The following is a 20,851-nucleotide window of genomic DNA, read 5'->3' on the forward strand; positions in this document are numbered from 1 at the left end:
ACGGTCTCCCTCCCAACCAATCGCCTTTGCCTGTCACTGTACCTACCCACTCCATTAATTTGTACAAACCCAATTTAGCCCCAACTTATTTTTTTGTTTTTATTTTTATTTTTACTTCCCCTCTATAAATCGTCCCCTAACCCCCTTTACTGTCCTTGTTTGGCTAACCTATCGTCTCCTAGCCTACTCCCAACCCCTATGTTCCCTTCCCGGAGGGGAATAAGGGAGAGCTAGCGTCTTGTGTCGAGGCCCAACTCAAGCCTCAGGATGGCCTCCCCAGACTTCAGCGATCTAACTCAAAGTGGGTCCAGCGGCCCACAATGAGAGCGAAGGGATGGATGGTGCAGAGGGGTACATCTCCTAATCTACCCTAACCATTATCTCTTAAACTACCCCGGGGCTTTCAACAAGCGCCTCTCGCTTAATCTATTGGTTCCAGCAACCAAGATTCCCGTCGCCTGTGTTGGTGTCCTCACAATTTCGGGCCTCGCCCCCCAATTTTCTTTCCGTGCCCTCACACGGTCTCATGGCTGGGAAGCGTGGCTCCCTTGGCAGGCACTACCCTCTGCCGATTCTCCAACACTGGCACCCCTGGGCACTACACTGCCTCTGAGCCTACCAGCTCCCTAAACACCGGGGAGTGCCCTCCCTGGCGACTCCCCTGAAACGCTCACGTGGCAGGCTGGCGCCCCGGGCCCCTTCCCTGGGTGCCCGTGCCCAATGCACTGCCCACGCAGCTAACGGCGCCCCAGGCCCCCGCATCATGCGGTGCACCCGTGCCCACTACGCTATCCTGGCCCCCCATGGGCCCTTGGCCTACCGCGGCCGACTAGCCCGGTGCCCGGGGTACCCACTCAGCAATACTCACCTTTCGCAGCCACGCTCCCAGCCTGTCAATAGGGCTACTGCACCCCTCCAAAACAGGTTTCGAGCCTACTTCCCCACCAACAACAAAACGACCTCCATTTTTCAATTTGTCTAACCCACTAACTCACTCTACACTGACCCCGGGTCCCTTGGGCGGGAGTCACTCCTCCCCCCAATCACTCATCGCACCATGCATTCCACATTCGCTCCATTCACACAGACCCGCTGGCCTCACTCACTCATCAAGCACATGTTTCCACTTCACACTTCACAACTCACCGCTGAATCTCTGCCATCCTGCTCACTACATCCCCTAACTAACTCGTGCTCCCACGTCATCCCTTAAACTACAGCACGTTCCTTTTAACACTACGTAGCTCAGCTACGTCCCCTCTACACATTCACTGTCAGTCACTGTCTTCCAAATCATCAAAAATCATTTCCCCTCCTAAATCTGGCTACAATCCCTCTACCTAATCCATTCCACGGGCCCCATGAAGCCGGTCTCACTAAGCTAACCCTTCCCCGTAACTAGTTCCATCCTGTGCCCTGGCCAAGGGGGTCTTCCACCCCTTGCCTCGGGAATCCTGTTCACCCGAAAGCGAGGCTTGCTTTTTTTTTTTCTTGCGCAGCACCAGCGCGGCAACTCGCAACCTGCGCACCAGCGCGGCAATTCACAGCCGCACACCTTTGGCGTGATGTCATGGCAGCTGTTCGCATCCCTCGTCCCTCTTGGACGGCACCATCCGGCAGGGATTCAACCCCTCGTGCCAGATTTCAACCACACGTGCAGCCATGACGTTACCGTGCGCATTAAAAAAAAACCCAAGCCTCGCGCTTCGAGGGGTTCCCCACGCGAACACATGTGCTCTGCCGGTTGGAGCTTAACACACACGCCGGCGTGGAGAACCCGTCCGGTCCGAATCCGATATCCTGCCTAAACTTTGTCCGTCCGCGGGATCGGCAAATCCACCACGTGCGTTTCCAGACCGGGTTTCACTCCTGCAAGCACGCACGTGGGGGCCTCGTGCGTTGCACGGCCCGGACCTCGCGCTCGCCGCCGTGTAAACCCAGCGCGGTCCCCAAAATAGCTCCAGCCGCTACTCGGCTTTTGTCCCTCTGTCGTCATTGTCATCGCTATTCCCTCCATGCGCTCAAACTCCCGCGTGTAACGACGCTCATACACCATTCCATCACACTCACCCCGGGAGACGTGGCTGCATGCTCCCGCATGCCAACCGTCATCTCTCTTTCATACAGCTCTCTTACACACATTGTCCCTCTCACACTCGGCCGTTCACTCACGCATGCCACCTCCCTCGCACACGTGACTCCACTCACTCGCAGCCTTTCACTCACTCCCGTGGTTTGTTCCACGCACGGCATGCTGGGAGGCACGCACTTTGGCTCACGCGCAACCACACCACTTACACCCGGGGTCTCATCCACACCCGGCGTGCTGGGAAGCACGCACCCCGGCACACTTGCAACCACACCACTCGCACACGGGGTCGCTTCCACACACGGGGGCGCACTCACACCTTTCACCACACACACCGGGACAACCACACTGGGGATTAATGCCACCACAAGGGGTTCCGGGGCCTCCATACCCCCAAGCTCGGCATGCTTCTGTCCACAGCACCCGTCCCCTCGAACTCGCTCGACACGACCGAACTCACCTGGTCGTGATCAGCTTCAAGGGGGCATACTCCCTCCCCTCACTCCTGGAGGAGGCCATCCAGCTGCTCGCACCGGGTCCCGACACGCTCCGCGAGCTCACCCCCATTGTCCTCCACTAACTCTGTGTGTGTGTGCTCGTCTTCAAACCTGTCCAATTCACCCTCTATCGTTCCCATCTCCCGCGTCTCTATTATTTCCGTCTCTTCCCTTGTTATCTCCCTTGTTTCAACTATTATTTCTTTTCTTCTTTCCGTCTTCACCTCCTGTCTTGTATCACACGTTTCAGTCACCCCATTTAGTTTTTCCCTCTGTGTCACCGTCACTTCCTTCGTCACCTTTACACTTCTCGCCCAACACGCCCCCCGAATTATTTTGCCCTCACCCGCCTCCATTGCGGGCCTGACAACCGTTGCACTCCCTCCCAGCTTGTTCGCTCCCACACGTGGCGTCGCCATTTTGAGCTCCCCTGTTGTTGTCTTCATGCCCGCCTGCAGGCTTCGGCCTATTTGCTGCATCTCACCCCGCATTTCCTTCATTTCCTCCTTCATTCCATTTTTCATCTCTTCCTTTATTTCCTTCATTTCGTTTTTTATTTTATTTGTGTTTATATCCATCTTGTTTTGTATCTTCGCATTCATTTGTTGCGCATCCGTATTCATCTTTGCCAACATGGCGAATAGCTGGGCCATGTCGAGTGCACTCGGCTGAGCCGATTCGGCGAGGATCAGGGGGTTTTGGTGGAGAGGGGGAGGGGAGGTGTCATACGCCGCGGCCTCCGCCGTGCCCATTTCGGGCTCTGGGTTCAGTTGGGGAAATTCATCCTGCACCATAAGCATTTCCTGCTCGGGGTTCTCATCCTGGGCCATGGATTCTAACATTTCTAAATCCATTCCAACTACCCCCGGCTCCCGCTCGCCTTGAGACTCCATCTTATTTCTCGTAAGGGGTTAATTTAAATTGCTCGTAATTTGGAGGGAAAAGGGGGGGTCGCCTCGCACACCCCTGCTCCGTTCCCCGTGAATTTAGTTGGAGACAGGAGAGTTTGTTTCCTACTCCTGACACCAGTGTTTCGAATTCGCGCCCGCCGGCGTGCGAACCGACACGTAACTCGAATCGCGGCACATCGCCCACCGGACGGACAATTCAGTCGTGACCCTCTCGAAACAACGCCGGGAGCTAGTCACGGGTGGGGGTTTAACCTCGCCACGATCGTGCCAATTGCCCACCCTTGCAGGATAGGGTTGCTCGCCAAATTCGATCTACCTAAGTACCTGCACGAATGGTCGACCGGGCGATCGTACCACGCCACAGGCCGACTCCGGACACGAACCGCTTAAGCGGTCCGTTCCGTGCTACAGTGATAACTGAGCGGTGTTATCGTTGGCCTCGACGGTTCCGATTAATTACCGGGCGTTTTAAACCCACTACGAACCCCTTACGTGATGCAGGATGGAGAGTCAAACAAAGGGAAGGACGCAGCGAAACGGGGAACAAGTTCACACAAGCTCTTTATTCACACAGACACAGACACAAAGTAAGCACGTATATTACAGTCACAATAAAAATGCACATATAACAGTTAAAACAAAAGAAAAATGCAGAGCCACAACCGAATACGCGTAGACACGGCAACACTGAAACAGTTCTACTTGTCGGACAGGCGCCACCCACAGTCATTTGCACAAACCCAAAGAAAAGAAAAGTGAAAGTTGCGACTTCCCTTTTGTGGCTGGTGAGTCCCTCTCCCACGACCGTCAGCGTGGTCGCGCCTGGCCCCGACCTCTCTCGCGGCCGGCGAACCCTCTCCGGCACTCCCTGTCCGGACGCGCAGGTCCACCTCACAACGGGCGCTGCCGCGTCTCCCGTCCGTGCCTTCGTGACAGGGCCGCTCGCCAAGCCGCGGGCGCAGGACCTCTTCCCTCGAGAACCAGACTCTCGTACCAACTCGACCAACTCGACCAACTGAAGACCAAAGGAAGACCAAACCAGACCACCAGCCAAGACGAAAAAGAGGAAGAGGCGGAAGAGGAAGAGGGGCCCGAGCGCCCCGCCCGTGTCCGTCTTTTATAGCGCGGGGCTCCGCCCTTCGCCCCGCCCCGTTCTCGGCTCCACCTTCCTTTGAGAGGGTTCCCGAAAAGGGCGTTCCCTCACGCTCTCCCTCCACCCCGCCCCGTGCGGGGGCCGGGGGAGTCAGTTTTTGGCTCTGGGCCAGAGAATTATTCTCCCAAAATGAGACCCCTCCCTTACATGACCTCTGACCTTTGACCTGCATCGCCCCTCCTCCACTCCAAAGCACGGGGAAGATCAGGCGGGAGAATCAAGCTGGAGAATCAGGCGGGAAAAGTCCGCGCAGGCTCCGTTGTTCCTTCCTTGGCGCCTTTGTTTGCCGTTTGGGAGTGGACGTAGTGGCGAAGATGTGGTAGCGTAGATGGTGGCGGTGGCGTGGTTGTAGTGTGGTTGGTGCTGTGATGGGGATGGCGTGGTTGTTGAGATGCTGTTTGTTTGAAATAAAAGATAGAGAAAGAACAAACGACTAACTCAAAGCGTCGCAGCCCGGATGGATCACATAAATTCCCTCTATACAACGGGTTTGGGCTAACTACACATGTACCTATTGAGATATCTCACCTGCGGGCCCTTTATGGTGTAATGCGAATTTCCACAGCCGTAACAATATATATATATATATATATATATATATATATATATATATATATATATATATATATATATATATATATATATATATATATATTGTGTGTTTCACCTCCTGAAATCTGCATATACAAAATAAACTTCAGCTTGGTCCATGGATTGTGACCCCTTACCGAAATGAAGGTGGATACTTTGAGGCCACCCTGGGAGGACTCCATTCCACATTCTGAAACCCCATATGTTGACACACACACAAACACACGCACACAAATGCGTACTTTGAGACCCGGCAGTTCTCTGTTTCACCTCCTGAAACCCACCCACATGTGGAGATAGCAGGCAACAACAGCAACTTGCACGTACACATGTACACACTCTTCCTTTATGGTAATACAGCTTATATACATATACACGCATAAAATACATAAAAACTACAAACACAAACAGTTACCTTTAAACAGAGTTCTTTGAAAGAGGAATTCAAGTGGTAAATTAGCAAAATTCAATTGAAAAATATATCAAGTCACAGAGAACACAAAATGTCGATCTCTGCTCTCTGCCTTCACAACCAGGTTTTATGTATGTATTGATGTCGAAGTGAGGGGTGGATTATATTAAGAGATCACACAAAAGGTAAAAAAAGAAAGAAAGCGATATCCTGTAGAAATAAAATTTCACATTTTCAGCGGATAAGACACCTCCCGAGGAACCAACTGCACAGCACCGCAGGGCCCAACACATGCGGAAATGTTCGTCTGTCTAAGGCCAAAAAAAAAAAAATGTTGCATTGGCGTAACCCGCCCGACCCTAAAAATTCCGCCGACCCTACGTTTTTTTTTGTTTTTTTGCTATTGATTTCAAGTATCTTGTTGATTGCGATCGCGATCGCAAAAACCCGGAAGTGTTTCGGACAGAACCCGCCGACAAAAAGGGTGGTACTCGAGCCGGGGGAGATTTTGGGAGGGATTTATTAGGATTTATTAAATTTTTGGATTTATTATCCAAAAATTTTGGGATTTATTAGGAAAAAAAAAAAAAAAAAAGATCCCGACCGACCCACCCTATTTTTCAGTGACCCGTTACGCCAATGCAACATTTTTTTTTTGGCCTAATCGATATTCTCTTGAGAGCACGGATACTTTTACAGAAATTAATAACCAAGCAGCTTGGAGAGTGCTCGCCATGTGGGTAAAGCACTCAATCAAACACTCCAACAAAAGGGTTGTTAAGAAACGGCTAGTTTGGCACGCGATTAGCAACACACTTAAAATACACTTCCTGGAGTCGCCTGAAATGTCAAGCCATGAATGCCGATGTGTTTATAAGCATTGCAATATACTCAACGATTTGTAGCTTTGATGAACAGGCATTCGATAATACGAGTGAGGAAAGTGAAAGCAACAACTTTATCATTAAGAAATCGGTGTGGCCTGTTCCAAGTCAAGGTATGGTTGAGCAGGCCAAAAAACATGGCGGCTTCAGACCCCAGCGTGGTCACCCAGGAAACGCCTTAAGACCCAGAGTGTGAGGTGGCCGAGGATCGCCTGATGAAGCATATAATTAAATAAGGCCGTTAATTATCTTCAAAAGGGGTGTTTTAATTGAACCAATCACCCAATTTTCACTCTTGCACTGCCTTGGAGTTTTCTTAGTGTGCATGCAAAGTTTCAGGCTGCTCGGTTTTATAGTTTTGAAGTTATGGTGGACACACACACACACACACACACTGCCTTTTATTCGTATATGCATATGTATATCTATATCTATATATATATATATATATTGCTTTTTGCTCAAATTTCCTCTTCCACAAACATGTTCATATGACCAACAACTAACTTATTGTCAACTCATCAGCAGTCCGTCATTGTATTTTTTAATTTCAAGCACATGTATTTAAAAAAAAAAAAAAATCATTTCATTATTTGGAAAAGACAGTTTACTAAATTTTTCGGTCATATTTTCAAATCCTATCGTTGGGCAGCATATTGGCATGCTTACCTCCTGCTGCTTGCATTTGTTTCCTTGTAAAAATCTATGAAACCGCTGATTGAAATGCATTGAACAAAAAATTCTCATCAGTGTCAGTGTGAAGAAAAATAGTCACCAGTCAAATGGTGAAGCTATTGTATTTGCCATTATACTTCCTTGCCAACTTCAAACAATTTGTCTTTGCTCGCTGCATTCAATCACTTACGGTATATGTGTTAAACATCTCACAGTATTTTTTGCAAATAGCAAGCCTCTGGATCAGTTCCCTGGACAAATTCAAAGTTAATTGTAAGTATTTGTCATGAGAGATGACCACACTCTCTGTCCACCGTTGAAACCTCTGTTCACCGACACATATGGCCACAACCATGCCAATTCAGGTTTTCAAAATATATCACGAGAACGGTGAACAGTGACATTAAACTTTGCTTTGCTGCAATGTCAATGTAAATTTTTCAAATTCACAGTTCTACTTATTGTCTAGGCTTTACCATATTTGATTTTATTATTTTTGTCTCCAGCATTTGTCCATTTGAATATTAACTCATAGTTGGGAAGACCCATATTCAAAAATGGAGGCACTACTAACTACACAACCTCAGCTGTGCATCACCACCAGGCACAGCTGCACAGCAAGGCAAGGCTCAATTGCTGGGCATATTGATGCATTCTACATTCTGCAAACTGAGTGTTTAAGAGCTGTGCTTCTTGGTGATGGTTTTATTTTAAAATACGTGGTACAGGACCATCACAGCGTGCTTTGCGACTGCATGGGCGTCCAGTTTCCAAATGGAGATCAAATAGTTTGGTTTTTGAGTATAAATTTGAGGCATTTAAGTTCCAGGTGAACTAGTGTGCACATGCCACATGCAGTTTGAATTTGGTAGAATGCACCAATGTTCTGGTTGAACAAAAAATGGGAAATTTCAAACGGGCCAAATAATTTACTGTTGCAGAAATAGCGCACGCCTTTCCTGTGGCATTTTCTGAGCTGGTTCACATGAGCGACTTTACTTGCGGCAAGCAGTGCCCTTTGTTATGCTTCATTTTTCAGGTCCTGTTAAGGCGAGGGAAACAGTGTGTCGGTTTAATAACACAGTATAATGTTTCTTTGCATTACATGCACCGTTAGTAAGAGAGTTTGAGATATTTCTGATATACTTGGTCGTGAGGTCATTGTGTGCTAAACCTCATTATATTTCGATATTACTTACAAGAAAAGCTTCAGCTGGTTAAATGTAACAGTTTGGCTCTTTTTGAGCAACATACTGTGCGATGCATTCACTCTTTTGGGGAAGGATTTTTTTCATATTCAATCTCATGCACAAAGTGCCTCCAAGCAATAACAGGCCATCTTTTCAGTAATAATAATAAAAAAAATTGGACACATGCAAAGCCGTTCCACAGTCTTGGTTGGATGATGTACAAAAACAAGTGGCTACCAAATTATTCATTGTTATTGATGTGGTTCATGGGATGGAAGGTATTAATTTGGGCTCCCCCCCCCTCCCCAAAATGCTATTTTGCTAACTGTTAGAAATTTGTGCTGCTAGTTTCGTTCTGTGGGAATAATAAAAAGCAATTTGTTCTCTTCTGCATTTCTTTCCCTCCAATTTCTGCCTGAACTTGAGTTTTATCCAAAGTCTAATTTTTTGGAAGCTATTTTTATTGAAGATTTGTATCTGATTTCTTAGACACAAGATAAACTCTGCAAATGCAGATGGACTTGTTTTCAAAAATTGCCAGCTTAGCTCTAACCTAATAATGCACCCTTTATAGTATCACAGACAGTTTCTGACATTGTTTTTAAAAAGTATCACTTGCTCTTCTACAATTGCTACAAATAGCATTGATATTCCATAGTACCTATACCAATTATCAAGTGACTGAGGTTTCATATATCATAGATAATTATGAAAATAAACAGTCACATAACTACCGTGATGCTCAAATGACCACCATTCTTCTGACGGCACTCAGGGAAATTTACCATACTGAAAGAAGCATTCACCAACGATTAATCAATAGTTTTATTCATTTCCTAAAGTAGGTTCCAAGAAACATATCTTAACAGATTAGGAACAGTGAAGGCTGTGTCTACAAACACAGATCCTTGACTTTTTTATTTGGATTATGTATAAAGTCACAGTTTTCTTAAATAATGCATTGTGCAGCTCTTATTTATTTGTGTACATACTTTGTAGCAAATGATGTACGATTTGAGCACCTAAATACTTGCAAAATCATACGGTAGTTTAAATACTGGGTGAGGCCCAGGACACCTGCTGGCACAGTGGAGCACAGCATCACTTCCCAATGCCGACACATATGGCCTTGTAGCCTGGTTGAGGCATTCATCCCTGTTGCATACAAGCAAATACTATATCATTATAGAGCACAAGCTCCCACACAACTTCATCTGAAAAGTTTGTGATAACATCCTCCTTCCTGTGTTAAAGGGTGTTTTCACATTTAACAATAAAGCACCCGAAAAGCAATGCCCAAGATAAGCAATCAACTCTGGAGGGCCTTTTGTCTTTTTTTTAATGAAGCTTGCTTACGTAAAGGTTTCAAAAATTAATTTTTAATGATTCATTCTTACTCTGGGCCATCTCCATATTATGATGCTTGGGTAGCAGAACGTCTGCATTCATACATTTTGATGTCTCAGATTCAAAACATTCACTCATCTTTTGAGAACAGATTTAGGCTAACAAAATGTTGGCCTTTTCTTTAATTTGAGGAATCACCATCAACAGACGTTATTTGTTTCCCCCTCCAGATCATCATGGACAGGATGCATGTATTCTCCCAGTATCCCCCTTCTGGTCAAACTCGCAAAATCTAGGCTTTCTCCCCAACACAAGTCTTTAATACCTCTTTTCTTCCATTTGTGAAACCATCTTCTGGAGACTGTTCATCGCACTCTTCCCTCATGGACGTCAAGCAATTCTCATGTCGCCACAAATCCATACCCACTACATTTTGTACCCCCTTATACCATACCATTACTTACCCCAGCCCTCCTACTTGCAGGTTACTGTGTTTCACTGCACTCCTCTCTCTCTCCCTCTCTCTCTCCCCTTCTCTCTCTCTCTCTCTCTCTCTCTCTCTCTGTCTCTCTCTCTCTCTCTCTCTCTCTCTCTCTCTCTCTCTCTCTCTCTCTCTCTCTCTCTCTCTCTCTCTCTCCCCCTCTTTCTCTCCCCCTCTCTCTCTCTCCCCCCTCTCTCTCTCCCCCTTTCTCTCTCCCCCTCTCTCTCTCCCCCTCTCTCTCTCCCTCTCTCTCTCCCCCTCTCTCTCCCCCTCTCTCTCTCCCCCTCTCTCTCTCCCTCTCTCTTCTTTTCCTGTTAGTATATGCTCCTGCTTGATTTGCCTATCTGTTGCCTCACTGTCCTTTTTGCAATCTGTCACCTTGCTCTTCATTGAGTCAATTCTCTCCACATATTAAAGAATTCTGAAGTATTCTTTTCCCATTTTTTTTCTCGATATATTCATATAATTAAGCTACAAATGCCATTAATAGCGTTCCACAACCATGCCAATTCAAGTTTTCAGAAATATATCACGAGAAAGATGAACGGTGACATTAAACTTTGCTTTGCTGCAATGTCCATGTTCATTTTTCAAATTCACAGCTCTATTTATTGTGTAGGCTTTACAATATTTTATTTTTGCCTTCATTTTTTTTTCTTTTTGCGTGAACTAATTTCGTTGTCTGGTTACACAAGTTTTTGTTCACTTATTTGTAGTGTTTTTCTTCCTTTTGACAACAGACATGTTGGCTTGTTTTGCATTCCACCAGATATACAGATCTGCATTCATGTGAAAGGCTAAACAGCATTCCTCACTGTCTATGGTGCTTATGCATTCCTTGGGAACTGACTGTCATAACAAGCCCAATGCTTGCATGTGTATAATGGCTTATGTGGCAGCTTTTTAATTAACAGTTTGGCCGAGTTAAAAAAAAAACAATCGGTGGTGGTGTGGGTAGTGCATCAGTAACTGCAAGTTTGCTAAGCATGCGAGAAAAAAATTTCTGTTCATTCCATTCCCCCAGCGACCATAACCAATAACTCTGCATTCAAACTGTGGGCAGCAAATCTAATTTATGACACAATTACACACTATAATTTTGCAGTTTATAACCGAGACATTATTGCATTGGGTATTTGGGTAATACTCTTTTTCTTGCTATTAGCCAGTAATTTATTATATTAAAAGTTGTTACAAACTGCATAAGTGTGTGGTTAGTGACTGTGTGTCTTGTGAATAATAGCTTAAGTCAAACTGTCATGTTTACCTTGCATTTGCAAGGGACATAATGCAATTACTTTTTATACTTATTATTGTAATTATATTTTGTAATTATCTTATTATCCCTGATGTGGTGCTCTAGCTGAAAGAGTTTTTGGGACATGTTATTTATTTGTTATTTTCTTCATGATTTGAGAATGCAGAAGCAGCCGTTTGTCTGTTTATGTTTCACTACCACACAATCCTACCTGTAATGAACATAATGCGGTGGTGCGTTGATATAAATGTGATGGATGACTGAGAGTTTTAAAGTCACATGTTTGCTTTTTGATAGTACAGCATTACACATTGAAATTGCAGGAAATGGGAAACCTATTGAAGTTGTGAGCATTTAAGAAGTGGTTAGTACGGTTTAAAAAGTAACAAAAGTTCCAGATATATTTTCCTTCTGTTATTAAAATTTAAACTAAAAATGCACTGTTTTAATGGCAACCTCAATGTTGATGAGGTTTTCTGGTTGATAAGGTTTAAATTAAAGTGTACTATGACAACATTCAAATAACTACTTTCAGATTTGCCCGTCAAGTGACAAATGACCCTTTTGTATTTTTACATTATCAGCATTGAAAACTCATACAAAAACCTTCATCTATTACACAAATTTCTCATCCCTTTATTTGAGTGGTGTTGCAACAGTTGCCTTGGTCACTTCTAATATAAATAAAAATTAATACTGTATATAAAATGTCAAAAGACTTAAATTATTACCTAGAGTTTTCAACCTTCCTCTCCCAACCCAAAGGCTTCAATCCCCACCCCTTCCCCAAGCCTTAAAACCCCTTCCCCACCCCCAGCCCAAACCACAACTCCTCAACCCTCCCCACCCCCACCAAAATCCTATTTTTCTGACACGACATATCATTGTTGTTGGGAGGGAATTTTTTGTGACCTATTCAGAAAGAGGACATTTTTGTAAATGTTTGAGTTGAAGTATGGGTATCACAACATCCTGTAAGATAAGGAGACATTATTTTGCTGACATTATGAATCAAATTGTGAGCTTGGGATGCTGAGTTCAGATACCACTCACTGATTGAATGAATACCAGGTGGGGTTAACTCGGCCTGTCATCCTTCTGAGGTCGACAAAATGAGTGCCAGCTTGCTGGTATCCTGTGTCAGAGTGGCGACCTGTCCAGGATTGCACCCAATAGCCAAGGAGACTGCTTCGGCAGCACCAATGCTCTGCACAGAGTGTGGTCCCAATGGATGGATGGATTGTGACAGTTTTCGGAGGCCCGGAGAGACACTTACCAACACAGAAGGCATCCCAAGTGTAGTTATATATCTTATAGTATTTTGTCAAGCTAAATTACCTCTCCCCCTCTTATCAGTGGAAAGAAAAGATGTGTTGTGAGTGTTGGTAGATTTATCCCATTGTTCTTTTCTTCATTCTCAAACTACATTTTCAAGCACTTCTATACTCTTTACAGACTCAAACCGTGTACAACATTTACTCCACAAAGTAAGCCACAAACAACACAAAGTGATCCAGCAATGCTTCTATGTTATACATCAAACATGGTGCCCTCTTCAGCACAAGGATTTCAAATTCGGCTTCGCGTTCACGTACTGTAAATGTCAAATTCATTGCCCTGTCCTTGACATGCCACCGAGGTATCAGTGCTCTGTCCTTACCATGCCACTGAGGCATTAGCGGCCTGCCCCCTGCATCCCTGCAGCCAATCACAATGTCTGGATCGCAGAGTGTCAGAAATCAAAGTGGCTGGATTGCGGAAGGCAAACGTGGAAGAAGACAGAAGCCAGGGTCATAAAATACTTGCCAGAGTCGAAACAAAGAGTCATGGGGTTGGTTGACAGAGAGGTCATGTGAGTTGGTTTGAGAGTTGAGTGTGGTTGAAGAGTTTGAAGGAGTTGTGTTTGGTGAGAGAATACGAGAGTTCAAAGAGCAGCACTGAGGGAGTTCGACATGAACAACACCAAGCGCTGCACCTAGAGAATGCTGCAGAATGGGTGCTAAGCACAAAGCAGAACGAGCACGGAAAACACCACGGCACGGGCGCTGAGCACCAAGAGGTACGAGCACAGAGGACCGAGAGGTACGAGTGCTGAGCACCAAGAGGTACGAGCAGAGAGGACTGAGAAGTACGAGTGCGGAGATGCGGACTCCCAGGCATGGTCACCATCTCCTCACTGACATTACCTCTCCTCGGAGCTAGCTTATCTCCTTAAACACTTGACTCACACACATTACATACTTGCACCCACCACCGCATGCACCTCATTGACTCGCCCTGGTTCTGCTGAGTATCAACAGAGTCCACAACAGTCCTTTTCAGTACTCGCACTACACTCCCCACATGCACCACACACACACACCACACACCTTGTCCGTTACTATGTGAGCCATCCAGCTTATGTACGGGTGAGGACGGGGTCAACGCCAGACCGCACATGCTTCACTCCTCTATATATCATTCTTTCTTATCTCTTTTTCCTGGAATGATTGAGGTGTCTTTGTGTGTGTGTAGAAACTGTGATGAAGTTGACTGACTAAGTGGGCTTATGTGCTCGGGGTCAGAGCTTTCTTTTGTGACACTGCTTGCCTTGTATATATGTATGTATATATATATATATATATATATATATATATATATATATATATATATATATATATATATATATATATATATATATATATATATATATATATATATATATATATACATGTGCCTTTTTGATCATCTTTATAAACTGCTTTCTGTTCAGTTCTCCCATAACCAAAATGTGTGTCGTCAAGAGGCAAAGAGAACACGAGTTACCAGAACGCAGCCATTGTCCAACAGGCTTTTAATCCACACCACTGCACACGCAGTCGCCATCCATGCATGTGCAGACACAACATAGCAATACATCATGCATCCTCCTCCTCAGACAATTAAAACCCTTTTAACCCCCCCCCCCCCCCCAAGAACAATTGCCATCTTAAATTCTCCAGAAATGCCCATGGCTTACTCATGGAGTACACAATATGTCAACAAGAGCAATGAATACTTCAGTTTTTGTACATTTATTGCTTGGCCTTTAATTTTTACAGCCACAGCAATCTCGTTGTTTTGGTTTTCGATCCCTTTGTGGGTGCCGCCTCTTGACGGGCTCAGGAACAATTTCGACCTTGGGGCCATTGATGGCATCCAATGCAACGTTGCTCTCATCAGGTACCTCTGTGTCACTTCCCTGATGTTCAGGAGCTTCCTCCAATTCTGCTGAAAAATCAACATCACTGATGACTTTCGATGACAGTGTCGAAGATCTGTTTCTGATCTGGTCGGCATGTCGCTTCCACATCTGCTGAATGCCTTCAGTTGACACTTCCACAGCGGATGAAACAGGATCAGTTCGCTTGGCAATGTGACTGGGTACCCACTTGTCACCCGAGCTGTAATTTTGAACTGAAATGTATTGTCCAATTTCAAACTCCCGAATTGCCTGCGAATCATGAGCTAATTTTTGTGACCAGCTGTTTATGCTCAACCATGGTGTTGATGTTGAGTACAACAGTGTTTATACATGTATGAAGCTTCCTGTTCTTGAGAATTTCTGCCAGTGTTTGTGTCCTTGTGGACTGTGGTGTTGTGCAATAACTCGAGAGAAATCATGACACGTGAGTGTGCAAGGGACCACTCATTTTATGCAGTGCCGATTTCACAATTTGCACCGCACGTTCTACTAACCCGTTTGTCGCTGGATGGTATGGAGCACTCCTGACATGTTGAACTCCGTTCATGTTCACGAACTTTGCTAATTATTCGCTTGTGAAACATGGCCCATTGTCCGACACAAGAGTTTGAGGTGTGTCATGTGCAGCAAACGCTTCTCGCAATTTGTCAATCATGACTTCACTCATCATTTTTGAAGGGACATATACTTCAATCCACTTTGAGTTTGCATCAATCAGAATGAATAGCAACTTCCCTTCAACTGGACCTGCATATTCGACATGTATGCATGACCAAATGAACTGCTGGTAAGCGTGGCGTAAGTCTAGCTTTGTGAAAAAGATTCCCCCCAGAAAGTTTTGTGAATAACTCATCAATAAGTGGAATGGAGTAAATGCCTGAGCAGGCTGCCAGATTGACTGGAACCTTGTGGTCTCCGCATATGTGAACCGAGCCATCTCCTTTCATAACCGGGATGATCGGAGCTGCCTCATGAGAAAATTGTTCAGGTTCCATGTTCCCAGCCTTTAGCAACCGATCCAACTCCTGATCTAACTTCACTCTCAGTGATAATGGTACCGGGTGGGCTTTCACAAACTTAGGAATTGCATTTGGGTCAATATCTAGCTTGACCTCTGTTCATTTAAGTTCTCCCAGCTCTGATGCGAAATGGTCTCCGTAGTCATGAAGGAGTTTCCTCAATTGATCACTGGCCTTGAGGTTGTTGACATCCTGTCAATTCAACCGGATTTCCCGGAGCCAATCCTGTCCCAGCAGACTTAGCCCTGAACCTCTCACCACAATTAAGGTCAACTCTGCCTTCTGTGTGCCATACGTTACAGCGACTTCACATTCTCCCACAATATCCACGGATTATCCAGTATATGTGCGTAGTACGGTCTGACTTGGGCAGATTGTGGGTCTGTTTGGGTCATCTGCCCTCCACTTCTCTGAGAACATAGCCTCACTAATCAGTGATACTAATGACGCGATATCTATTTGCATCTGCACTTCACTGCCTTGTACCTCCAACTTCACAACCAGTGGTTTGGATTTCGCTTGGTTGCTCGATTTATGAAAAAGACTGCACATGTCCTCGTCATTTTCTTCCTCCAACTGATGTCTTGAATTTCAACTTTTTGCTCATTCTTTGTGGAGAGCTGTTCTTACTCTGAGGAATGCTTTTGGTTTTGAATGACAGACTCTTGCAAAGTGATCCTTTTTGCCATCTATATAACAGTCCAAATTTCTAGCTGAACACTTGCTAGCTTGATTATGAGCCGTCCACCCTCAGTGATCACATTTTACTGTGGACCCTTATTCAAAAGATGAAGTGTGGGTGGTCTGGCGGCCATTCAAACTCGTCATCTTGTTTACTGCTCCCTGATCGCGCACTACTCCGGTATGTTTGTGGAGATTCAATGCGTTCTTTTCCGCCAATTCCATTGACAAAGCTATATTCAGGGCCTTGTTGAAATTCAACGTTGCTTCCGTCAGCAGTCTGCGTTGGATGCAGTCGTTCGTTGCTCTACAGACTAACCGATCCTGTAGCATTTCCTCGACCTTACCTCCATATTCACACCATTCAGCAAATTTTCGTAAGGCTGCTACATAATCCGAAATGGACTCACCCCCTTCTTGACTGCGGATGTTCAGTTTGTAGTGCTGCACAATCACCGAAGGTCTCAGATTCCGGTGTTGTTCGACGACTCGTCTCCGGACGTCTCCCGTTAATCAGGTCTGAAAATGTTAATCAGCTCCGGACGTCTCCCAGTTTCATCGGTACGAACAAACTTCACATGAGCTTGTATGTCGGTGCCCCCATTGTTTCTCCACACGTGTAATGTCATTAGCTGCAAAATAGTGCTGTATATGCTCCACATCCAGCGACCACTCTTCCTTTTCGGATTTGAACTCTCCAATCATGTCAAATGTGGCCATGACTTGAGGAAGAGAGAACAATTCATTCTCCAAGGCAAAATAGTTTATCCTCGTCGTCAGATGGTCAGTTCTCCCAGAACCAAAACGTGTCGTCAAGAGGCGCAAAGAGAACACGAGTTAACAGAACGCCGCCATTGGCCAACGGGCTTTTAATCCACACCACTGCACAAACAGTCACCATTCACACATACGCAGATGCAACATAGCAATACATCACACATTCCAAATGGCCACATCATCTTTTTCCATTGGTTAGACATAGTGTGTAACAGGTAACAGGGAGTTCAGTCCCACTATTTCCTTATGGTTAGACATTAGCTAACATTCCACTTACGGTGTCGCTCAGCCCTTTTGATTGATAGCTGTGGGGGTGTTGGGAAGCACAGTCCTTATCTGGGGTGATTCATTTGCTGGGAAAGTAAATCGCGATTTGGACGCTGGACCCGACCTCAATAAAGTGTCTCAAACGACGTCTGTGCTTGCTTAGCAACCCGTTGTGCCACAGAGTTATCTGTGGTTTGTTGGCTTCGTGGTCGTCGGCCGGGAAGTGTGTCCGAGAAATCTCCTCACGACCCCGCGCTCCACTGAACCCGTAACAATATTGTGCTGAAAATCCTGTGATTAGTCTGGACACTACACAGCTCGAGTCAGGCACCTTATGCTACTGCCTTATTGTTTACTTCAAAATATATCAAACTCTGAACTCCACATCATGTTGCTTGCTGTACAAAGTCCCCTCAACTACAAGACCCAAGTATATTTGATTTGTTCCTCAAGCACCTATCTGATCTGTGAAACCCTCTATGTGATTGTATTAATTGGTATGAACTAAACATCAACAACTTCTTCAAGGTTTCCATCATTCATGGTACACATCTTAGTCTGATAAAGCAAAAGTACAGGATATAAGTTGTGATTTTCTTGTGGGGTTTTTTTTTTCTCCTTATTTGTTGTTTCGCCTGAGTAAAAGGCCACTTCTAAATGTGTGTAATATGATGCCTGCATCAGACAATTAAATGCCATGACGTTGCCATTGTAGTCAATATTGAGATTAAATGAACAGACAGGGTTACAGGTTGGATTTCACTGATGGATCATCATTGTATAATTGTGTATATCACTACAGTTGAGTCTTGCTTTGCTCCTTTGCAGGGTTTAACATGAGGCCACAACTCCTTCCAGCCAGCTCACCGACTTAGGACAGCTTTGAACACCTTTGGAGTAGTCCTCAGGATGCTTGGCATTTGTCGTCGGCGAGCCAGGTTCATCCTGATTTCTGTACCCCTCCTCTTCATCCCCGCACTCACCTGGTTCTTCCTCTTCAATGGCAACTTTGAAGGTTAGTGAACCAACCTACCGAATCCCAAGCCTTTACCAAATTTTCGATGATCGATGGAAATCATCATCTGGAAGTTTTGTCATGATAAGTCTCCCCAGAGGCATCAAAAACAAAAGGAAATGGTCAATTGACCATTTCTACTTTTGTTGCTTTTACTCTGTATTTTTTTTCTGTATTATACTATCTTTACAGATGGAGAAAAATAAAATAATATGACAGAGAAAAGGGGGATGGGAAGACAAGAAGACAGATACAACGTAACAAAATTTCTTTAGCTTGACTGACTGCCCAATTTAATTGCCCTTTAGATTATCAGCTGAAAAACTATCCATCATTGAGCTTTCAACCTTTCAATCCCAGAACCCCTCTGAACAGCAGGTCTATACAACATTGGTTGTGTCTAAAGGTCACCTAATCATGTAAGAGATGTAGGGTGTGGGGGAGAAAAAGAGAATGTTGAAAGTTGCATAAACAAGACTTGGTGGCATAATCTATTGGAGCATCCGCTCTGAATCTGTGAGCTTGGCAGTTCAAGCCCAACTCCGGCTGAGTCTTATCAAAGATTAAAAAATGTACATGTACATGCTGCTTCCTTACTTGAAAGTCATTTTTAGCTCGCCTGTTCGAAGAACAGAGAGCTATCGCGATACCCCCAGCGTGAGCGTGAGCATCAGCGTCAGCGTGAAAATGTTAAAATTTTTGGTGCAAGTTATTTAGAAGCTTGCCATTCATTTAATATGTGTACTAGGATGCTCATATTTGGCATGGAGGTTCCTTTGGGGTATACTATTGATGTAGTGAAGTTGAAATTAAAAAATCATTTGAATTGTTTTAAATTTTTGACCTGTTTTGTACTTAACTTTTTTGTAGCACATCAACGTTAAAGTTTTTGGTGCAAGTTATTTAGAAGCTTGCCATTCATTGATATGTGTACTGGGATGCTCATATTTGGCATGGAGGTTCCTTTGGGGTATTCTATTGATGTAGTGAAGTTGAAATTAAAAAATAATTTGAAATGTTTTAAATTTTTGACCTGTTTTGAACTTAACTTTTTTGTAGAACATCAACGTTAAAATTTTTGGTTCAAGTTATTAAGAAGCTTGCTATTCATTTAATATGTGTACTAGGATGCTGATATTTGGCATGGAGGTTCCTTTGGGGGTATATTATTGATGTAGTGAAGTTGAAATGAAGAAATAATTTCAATTTTTTTTAATTTTTGACCTGTTTTGAACTTAACTTTTTTGTAGCACATCAACATTAAAGTTTTTTCCTTTCTAATGTTTTTATCTACCACACTATTTTTTGCTGATTACAATATACAAATACATATATTGCTTTAAAATTATTTGGATCAGACTTCACTGCAATGCTTTATAAAAAATATTATTAGACGAGTCTTTTAAAAACGATAAATGTATAAACAGGCGAGCATTGGGTGGCTTTGACACCAACTCTGGTTTTTAAAGGATAGATCATGGGCAAGCAACCATAGGTTTGCAACCATTGCATGCATGGCTTGATAGGCTTAATAGCCTCCTCCTGCATTATAATAATGATACAATAATTTTGAAACAAAAGTCTGAAGGCTGGATATTTGGTTTACAAAAAGTTACTGATAAATACATAAATATAAATTCAGCATCAAAAATAAGAGCTGTGAAAAAGCTGCTATTCAAAAGATTTAACATAACTAATTTAATAGTTAATTTTTTTTAAATCATGCAAATTTGTTTATAAAAATAATAAAACCAGAAGTTATATCACATCAACAATAAAGGTATAATCGAAAAAAAGGTAGAGAGCTGATAATTAAAAGTGCAAAATATATGAACAGACAATATGCAAGCAACATATAAAATAACAATGAACAATGAGACATAAATACTTAAATATTGAAATAACTCAAATATTGATATACAACAAATGGACAAGGTTTGGAATGTGGGATTGTTTGTGTCGTTATATTCTTATTTGCAATATATCAATTTGTTTGGAGTTTCTTAGAATACGTCTCGATACCATTTGTCGAGTTTGATGATAAAGGTGGCGATGATAACTGCAGATGCATACAAACTGAGCAAAGTGTGTGATGAATTTAATGTGACGATCAACAACGGAGGCAATACTAAAAGCATTGCATGTAAAAGATCAGAATAGGGAAGATGATTTGGGAAGATAATGTAATGGCAGACAGAAAGATATCAAGATAATTGAAAGGGAAGGTTCTGTTGTCATGTGTAATGCCGGCCTGCCTTTATAGTCTGAAGATGGAGGAACTGACTGAGAGACAACAACAGAGGCTGCAGCTTTGTGAGAACATCTGGGTCAGGAGGATTGCGGGAGTGGGAAGGGTGGATAGAAGGAGAATGGATGAACTG

General features: G+C 44.1%; 1 protein-coding gene across 4 annotated transcripts in view; it reads left to right on the forward strand.

Annotated features, from left to right (window-relative positions):
- The window catches only part of LOC147024408 (xylosyl- and glucuronyltransferase LARGE1-like), a 406,140-nt gene that overhangs the window by 243,698 nt on the left and 141,591 nt on the right, over positions 1-20,851 (forward strand). For all 4 annotated transcript variants that reach the window (XM_085884303.1, XM_085884305.1, XM_085884302.1 and 1 more), the window contains one exon: positions 18,284-18,470. In XM_085884303.1, the coding sequence (XP_085740429.1) occupies positions 18,365-18,470 (106 nt within the window). In that variant the 5' untranslated portion in view covers positions 18,284-18,364. The remainder of the gene's footprint in view (positions 1-18,283; positions 18,471-20,851) is intronic.

This window comes from Eptatretus burgeri, chromosome 6 (genome assembly GCF_056783735.1).
Source record: "Eptatretus burgeri isolate ZD-2024b chromosome 6, Ebu_testis_v1, whole genome shotgun sequence".
Taxonomy (NCBI): domain Eukaryota; kingdom Metazoa; phylum Chordata; class Myxini; order Myxiniformes; family Myxinidae; genus Eptatretus; species Eptatretus burgeri.